General features: G+C 40.9%; 1 protein-coding gene across 1 annotated transcript in view; it reads right to left on the bottom strand.

Moving 5' to 3' along the window:
• The window catches only part of LOC104498773 (lysine-specific demethylase 3A-like), a gene marked incomplete at its 3' end in the record, with an annotated part of 23590 nt that overhangs the window by 11393 nt on the left and 3649 nt on the right, over nucleotides 1-8548 (bottom strand). Inside the window, exons 3-9 of the mRNA XM_010142191.1 lie at nucleotides 6970-7080; nucleotides 5306-5408; nucleotides 4370-4494; nucleotides 3783-3855; nucleotides 3613-3701; nucleotides 1286-1437; nucleotides 12-395 (exon numbers count right to left, since the gene is read on the bottom strand). Of these exons, the coding sequence (XP_010140493.1) occupies nucleotides 12-395; nucleotides 1286-1437; nucleotides 3613-3701; nucleotides 3783-3855; nucleotides 4370-4494; nucleotides 5306-5408; nucleotides 6970-7080 (1037 nt within the window). The remainder of the gene's footprint in view (nucleotides 1-11; nucleotides 396-1285; nucleotides 1438-3612; nucleotides 3702-3782; nucleotides 3856-4369; nucleotides 4495-5305; nucleotides 5409-6969; nucleotides 7081-8548) is intronic.

The raw sequence follows: 8548 nt of genomic DNA, 5'->3' as shown, positions 1-8548 counted from the left end.
GGAAAGAGCGAAGATGAGCATCCGAGGTTGAGGGTCTACAGTCTAAAGTCCGCTGCAGCTCAACAGTGCTACTGACTCTGGGTATTGCTGCGGAACAGTTAAGGTGTTGCAACTGTTTTACAGAAACACACTCTTTTGGAAAGTTTGTGGCAGGCTTCCTAAGAGGTTCGTTTGTATTTTTCAGGTTGGTTCCTTTTTCGTTAGCTGAATCAGTCAAAGATGAAGATCTTGAGGTTGTCAAGGAGGTGTATTTACCATTTTGATCGTTAAGACTTTGCATTTGTTCTTTAGCTATAATCCGCACTTTAGGAAAGGCCATCAGATCTCCCTTCAATGGTTTAATTCCAGTAGTAAGACAGGAAGGATGAATTTCCGGTAAGCTTCGTCTACATGTGCTGAAACACACGACATGCAATAGTTAGACAAAGGTGTGGAACGAATCAGGGCAGCAGCTGCTCAAGTCAGCCGCTTTTAAAGCTTGAAAGAACAGATTTAGTCATGTACTTTGAATTCTCATGTTCAGATTTTAGATCTTGTGTGAGGTTAAATAGTGGTTTTGAGGGGGGGGGTGTTTTGTTTAGGTTGGGGGGTGTTGATGAATTTTTTTTGTTTTGATTTTTAAGAGCTAGACAGAATGATATTGCTACATGCACATGTATGCACACACAAATTCAGGTACTGCACCTACTACCTTCTCTCACAATTCATAAGAAAAAAAACTTTTCTGCATTTATCTTGTGATATATATATATACACAAAACTAAGCAGAAAAAACCCTACACCGTTTCTTTTAAAGCCGAGCAAAGAAACGTGAGTTTTCTGTTGCACTATTTCTACCATTGCATTCATTTTTGTGACAGAACTAGGAGTAACGAAGAAATTTAAAACCACTGGTGTTCAACAGAAATAATTGAGGATCTGCACTTCATCTGCAAGATGCTGCCTGAATGTGTTCCCTTCTCCTCAGGGGCAGGGGAGGAATGTGTTTGACAAAAAGTAGGCACCACGCTTATGTATAACTCCTCAGTTTACAGATGGGTACAATGCAGCTTAAACACTGGCTTGTGACTTCAAAGGGCAACTACCTCAAAGACAATAAACTAAAATATGGCATAAGCAAGTAAATCCCATATCCAGGGCAATTAAGTCTAACACTTCTCTATGAAAATATTAGAGAAGACTAGTTACTACAGTTCTTTAAATGACCTCAGAGTTGGTTTTGCTAAGAATTGGAGTTATTTCTGGAAGAAAAAGGAGTCTGCATGAGCATACTCTGATTCCTTACCCCTGAGGAGTTTCTGCGCCAAGATTGGGTGGTGAGTTAGCTGGCAGGGGCAGGCCTTGGTGCCTTTGGTCTTTGTTAGCAGGAGTACATCCTAGCAATGCTTCACCCAACACGGTTGGTACTGACTGCACATGTCCCTGACTGAGAGAAACCTGTAAGAGAGATTTTAAGAGTTAGGAAAACCCAGAATAACAGAAATACTGCTTTGCAGGTTCAGCTTAAAACAAAACAAAACACATTAGTGCACTTTCCATTGTGTTTAACGTAACTTGGTTGAAAACCATTCCTCACTCAGTCCATTAGACTTTAGAGCGTCCTTTTAATCCTTAGAGGTTCCATGAAACGCTGTTCATGTTAATTCATTTTCCCCCAGTTAATAATAAGCTTTTTGGAGGGAAGGGAGGTGTATTAAGGAAGCAGAAAGGAAGACAGAAAGGTCTGCTCTTTATGACTGCCAGTGCAATAATCTTTCTAAATCACAATTCAGAAATAGCGGAACAGAGCTCATCTGAAAATCCTAGAGAAAATTGAAACTGTGAAGTTAGTCTGACAACGTGACCAAAAACCTAAATGCAAACTTTCCTGTAGCAAGAAAGTCTTTGTACCAGGATTCTAGAAAGCATTAAGCAAAGAAATCCTGAGCTCATTGAATCACCCGCCTTACAAATCTACAATTCTTTCAGGAATACAACAGGCTTATCAAATTAGCAAGTGTCTTTAAAAAAAACAGTGGTTTTCTGCAGGGCTCCTTCCTCAGCTCTAACATCTATATTCCACTCCTACATGCTCAACTTACTGCTGGAAATTACACTACGGACTTGTTACCATCAGCTCCAGAGCGTTTCCTCTCTGCTTTGACATAACACAGCTGTCGGGCACTGAGACAAGCTCTCAAAAACCCCATTGGGACTAATTAACTCCGTATTAGAAATCAGAGTATTATCACATACTAAGTAAAGCAAGAAGTATGGCTTCAGCTTACCACTCCCATCTATTCGCATCCACCAAAATCAAAGAAACAAACAGAACGCCAGGTTTCTTCATTAGACAGTACAGTCACTTGTAACAACTCGAGAACATAGTTGCAAGACATTTCCCAAAGAGTACAAAAGCGCTAAAGGATCGAGTCCTTCCAAGGAATGCAGTCTACATGTAACCTCACTACTTGAAGGAAAAGCTGTGGTGAAATAAGCTGTGAATGCAGACCATGGTAACTCTCCTGCAGGACAGCTGGAATATGAAATAAAGCTCAGCTTTCACGTACCAGGCTGGCTGCTCAGTGGCTCAGTAGGCAGAAAGCTAAAGGATGGCAAACTGAGCACCCACCAGATGCTGCAGGAACTCAAGCACCAGCCACAGAAACAACATCAGCAGAGCACGACGGCAATGCCCTAGCTGCTGCGTGCTGATCTGCCCCACGCTCTCTCAGCAGCGGGCGCAGCACAGATCACCGTTCCCAGTGAGCTACTTCATGCTGTATCTTTGTGAAGCTGTTAAACGTTTCTGATAACGGTATCCAGTCATACAGTCAACTTGGCACAGGACTGACTGCGCAGAAGCCAAGAACAGGAAGCCAAAAAACCAAAACAAAACCTTCCCACCCCACCACCAGTCCAGAGCTTCCCGAAGGCGACTCCTGCCCAAAATGCATTTTTTGGTCTGAAACACTGGGGCAATACTACAGGGCACATTTGAAGTGCTGTTCTTTAGCCAAGCCATTAATTTTCATTTGCATTTCTACACTTCAGTTACCCAGATTGTCTTTTGACCTTTAAGACAGTTTTCTTAGATCTCAGTGATACTTGGGAGGACACTCACAAAAGAAATAAATGCAGACATGAAAGTACTATAAAAGTAGTCATATTCCCTTTTTACACAGAAACAACATTCTTCCAGACCTCTGCTTGTGCAGCTAGAATCCTCAGAGCATGCAAGCGCAGCTGAAGGTTTTGGCTTTATGGAAAAACAGTTAAAGAACATGAAAAGCAAAGATTATAAACTTGAGAACTGCTTTGTGTTTCCCACTACAAAATACATGACCAGGCAGGTGAACTGCTAAGCGGGAGAGGGCAAAAAGCACAGTTCAAAAAAAAAAAAACCCCGAAAAACCAAACCCACAACCAGCCTTCAGGGCTCAGTAACTTTTCTACCAACTATCACACAAGGGAAGATGTTTTACTCGTGCCTAGACAAGTTTCAAAGAACTCAGCACGCCCTTGCAGGGATTACATTTATTATTCCACTGTCCTATCTAATCCTTGTTTAAGGCTGCTCTGAGAAACGACACAACCATTATGTAACAGTCATATAACACGGCCAGATATTACCTCAGGAGAAGATCTGGTGTGTTTAGCATCAACACTCTCACTATTCTCAGATGACTTCCTTTTCATGCCCCCAATTCTTTTAGATGTATCTGGAGGAGATGATCGAGGTTAGTCTATTTATCACAAATATGCTCCTTAGTCTTCGAAGGACAAACAATAATAGGCCTTACCGCATTTTCCATTGTTGTCATATATGATTTCAACATGAATTAACTCTGGATCAAGAGTTTTTAAAGCTGGAATCTTGGAAAGGAACAAAGACACAGAAGCAGCCATTTAGAGGGGTGAAAGGTACTGTCTGAATGTATTTACCCTGGATGCTGTGGTATAGACTAAGCTTAGACACCTAACTTCTGAGCTTTTGAACACCAAATGAATATAACAATACATTGTTGTGACAGCCCCTCTGAAAACACATGTATAAACTGGTGCTTCAGAACTGTCTACACAGCGTAGGAAGCAAAGAAACCAGGATCACACATTTGCCTCACTCCTCCAGCAAAATTCTAGGTCTCCCCCATTTTGCCCAGATGGCCGTCTTCATTTGATAATTCTACCAGCAGCACACAAAAAGACTTTGGGGTAATAGATTACTCTGCACTACACCAATCCCCACTTTTTTTTTTTAAAGCTTATTACATTACGGAATTAATTACTCTCATTATTACAGAATTAAAAATGGTGTTGGTGGGAGATAAACACATGTTCTCACCCATTCCCCACCTCCATTTGTAAACCCACAGCAGCTGGTTCTTACCTCCTGACAGTTGACCTCCAGAGTTCTTGTCGCTGGATTACCATTGACAACAACTGCCGTGAACCACTGAGTAGATGGATCCAGGCTGTAAATTCTAATTTTTGAACCAATTATATTTTTTCCACCTTAAAAATTGAAAGAAAAGGGAGCATGAAGATCATCACCGTTACCAACACGAATTTGCCAGCAGTACTGATCGCAAGATGCAAGTAAGCAAAACAAACCAAGAACCTTGAGACAACTTCCACATAGCCGAGGTGGGCTGGGAGGAGGAAAAAGCATGGTGAAACTAGGTTCCAGCTACCTCCTTCCCAGAACAGTTACTGACCTCCAACCTTCAGACAGTGAGGCAGATCAGTGGACATGGAAATGAAGATTCAGTGATTAGATGCGAGTTTCTCCTCTCTTTATAGTATTGAACTGACAACTCTGAGTTGCAGTATTCACCTTTCCATAAAAGTAGGATGCTCCTTGCAGATGCGAGCACTTGACTAGAAACATGTTGGTACGAACCCAGTAATGAAGAATTTGAAGCTGGCAAATCTGAAAATCACAATTTTGACTAAAACAGTAGTCTCTGTATAAAATTGGAAGTTTTTATAAACAAGCAGCAGACTGAAAAATAAATCTACTTGAAACAAACAACCCAAAGAATTTCAGTGAGAACTGCTACAAATTTGGTATCTTTCACAAGTGCCAGGACATCTAGGTGTGCCTAAATTACATACTCACTCTTACAAAGGAAATACTTCCAACTAAAATCGCTCTAATCCTTCACAAATTGCATTCACTGCTGCGAAAGAAAGTGGAATCAGCAATTTAAAAAAAGCTCTTATCCCTAAACCAGATTACTCTAATTTACACCATCATTGCAAAGACTTCTCTGTTAACCTGAGTATTTACTGACAGAGTTTTCTGCTACAGAATATCTCGTACCTTGTACCAAGCGTGTTTCGTCCAGGTGTTTCTTAACCAATGCTTGAATTTCTTCATTAACATTTTGATCATCCTTAAGAGGAAGCCTGGAACTGTCCACATCCTATTTAGGAAAAAAAAAAAATAGAAGTTAGTAAGGATAAGGTTTAAGAAACCTCCATAATATTTAGAAACAAGAATAGCAACAACTTATACAAGTGCAACAAGTTCCGCACAGCTCTGTTTCTTCAGCTCTTAGGATATCGTACTTACTGAGACAGACAGCGATTTCCCACCACTCATCTGGACGGATCATCTGAAAGCCAGGCTGAAGTGGGCTCTCCAGGTCCACTTCAACACTGTTCTGAAAATGATCTGGCTTTGTTTTACTACCTTGCTAATGAGCGCTATGTTTAATTGAATCATTCATTTTTTAATTTAGCATTTTAAGTTCTCAGAAGCAAAAATTTGTATGTACTTGCATGTACTCCTGAGCAGATGTAAATGCAAATAATTAAGTTTTGCATTTGAGTTTATGATGATAGTGCCGGGATCCCGTTCACCTCAAGGTACCATTATATGCATATGAATGAAACCACAGTCCGCGACATCTAAATTATTCAGCATCATGTATTTATATTTTAGGGGGGGTTTCCCCTCTATTGTTATCTCAAAAAAACTGCTTGACAACATTTAGAATTGATTGTGAAATGGAAAGCTTAGAGCAAGTCTTTACCAATTGCTCAGAGTGCTAAAAAAAAAAAAAAAAAAGGTTTTTACTGCTCTGGTATTTGAAAGCAGCAGAAGGCTGAAGAGCAAGTCATCAACAGACTGCTATTCAAGAAGCCAGCAAAGCAATCTTCTCCACTGCAGAGTTGAGATAAGGCCTCTCAGAAAGAAATCTCCACTCTGCCCTTGAGCCAATGCAGGCAAAACAACAATCTACACCTCAAATTTGGCTTTAAGTGACCCTTTTGTTAGTGTCTCAAGAGGAGTTGCCTATTTGCTGACTGTTAACAAGCCAAAGCAGAATACTAGGGATGGCACCACCAGCACTCTCGATATGGGACATCTGTTAATAGTTTTACTTGAGAGTAGTTTCCTGAAAAAGTTAAATCCTTTATCCTTAGCAGATTCTTCAAAATGCTTGACCAGTCAGTCATGCAGGGCAGTTGTTTCAACCCACGCCTACCCAATTTTCACTAACAACTTTCCTCCTTGTGCTCGATAAAGGGACAATAACTCAACCATCTCATTTACATCCTGTCCAAGCCCTCGTTTGTTTAGGATTAGCATTGATGTGTTTCTGTTAAACAGCAAGATTTATTCCAGACATCCCTACAACTCCTTTCATAGTAATGGCAACCATCCTCATGAGAAGAAAGGGAAAAACTATTCCAGATGATCCCTGCCATCAACAGGATGCATCTACCGTCACCTGGGCTGAATAATGGTCCTAGCACACTCCCTCACCCAGCTCTCTTAAGTGACCATGTCCTGAATCAGCTTCAGAAGGTTTTTAATCAACAGACACATTACATCCAGAACTGGTATTTACAGCAGTAAACACCTACTCCAAGTTCTTACCCATCTGAAGTTTGCATTTAGAGCACATTAACTTGACCTATCTTAAACACCAAGATAAAAGCTCTATCTTCCGTCTTTATAATGCTATACAAAGTTACCTGAATGGGTGTCAAAAGGTCTTTAGAAAGAAAAACGCATTTCTCTTCACCAAGATAGCGTACCGAAACCATTGATCCCAAACCAGCTTTGTCCACTAAGGATTTGTAAGTCTAGAAAAGTGATAAACATTGATTCAGAAACAGAGCAAGATGATCTCATCGTTCCTCATTTGCATTTAAAAAAGTATCCGAGTTTTGCATCTATTTCTCTGTTAAGGTACCGCATCTACACACAACTCCTGAAACAAAGCACATTTCTGATAACACTTCTAACACATATCTGATAAAGGAGTTACTGGACTATACTTGAAATTAATTTCATTTATTAGAATAAGGTGGAAATTCAGTTTGGGTGGCTGTCATTAACAATAATTAATCATCTCCTCATGAAGAATTTACTACTATTAAGAGTTCTAATAGTGGGTAGGTAAATGAGAAACCCTCCTTCTAGTAGGTCGGGGGAATAACTAGCAGATCAGCAAAGGCCTGTTGCATGGCTTAGGCTGAAGTTCTCAAAGCTCATGCAATACTGATGCACAGAGCCTTAGTCTGGGTGTGTAGGATGACTTGCACAGCCATGGAGTCACCAGACTACCGCAGTAGAATGATGAAGTTGCGTTCAGGTACACCAAAGGCTTTAAGAACAGACAGAGAAAAAAAGTTTCCTTTAAAAGCTTCTGAATTCTTCCAAACGTCTTCAAGGTTCAGTGATGTCTAGTCCTGAAGTAACAGTGCAGAGTAGGTAGGCATCAGGAGCCTGGAACATCAGAAGTGGCCACAATAACTGCTCCCTATATGAAAAGGGTATGTGTCCCATTTAAAAAAAACCACCAAAACATTCTGATATGATAGAATATGTGTCTGGGTTTCTGGAGGACTGATCTCAGCCTCCCCTTCATTGTTTTCATGTCAGTTAGGACAGCACTGGTAAAGGGGCAGCAGCGGCACAGGCGGAGCAGGAGTCTCCCGGGGGTGGCCAGGATTGCAGGAGTTCCACCAAGCTTCTCCATTTGTCAGAAACACACCCTGCTGTACACTGGGATCAGTCAGTTTTGATCGAGATTCAAATAAATTCTTCCACATATCTGTTTTTTGACCCCTTCTTTCCTGCTTTGTGTGGTGGGAAGGGGAGGAAAAAGTCATCTTTGCCAAGGCAAGCTCCAGCATGGTGCTTTCCTTCATCCTACATTGTTCCTCTGCTAAAGGAGCTTTTTTACATGTGCACAGCAAGAACTGACACTTCAAACCCATCATGAAGGGAGCTTCACACGTAACAAAGACAAGCACCCAGTGAGAACTGCTCAGAAGGGGATAACGGCTAAGTTTAAACGAGCAGGCTTGCAGAACATTGTATCAGCAAATTCTACTAGTAGAAATGCAGATATTACTGCACAGGTCAGGAAATAAAATTAAGGATTCACCTTCCTGTTCAGCCCTACTTCCAGTAAATGTCTGCTCAGATTAGTTTTAAGAAAAAGCTCAGCTAAAACACAGCAATGAATCACACTGCATACGTTACACCTGGCGACGATAAGGGTTATCAAAACACGGACCACATCTTCAGCATAGTTCATGTTCA

This window comes from Buceros rhinoceros, unplaced genomic scaffold (assembly GCF_000710305.1).
Source record: "Buceros rhinoceros silvestris isolate BGI_N320 unplaced genomic scaffold, ASM71030v1 scaffold38528, whole genome shotgun sequence".
Taxonomy (NCBI): Eukaryota; Metazoa; Chordata; class Aves; order Bucerotiformes; family Bucerotidae; genus Buceros; species Buceros rhinoceros.
The sequence above is the reverse complement of the archived record's forward strand: the minus strand, read 5'-3'. Positions and strand labels throughout refer to the sequence as shown.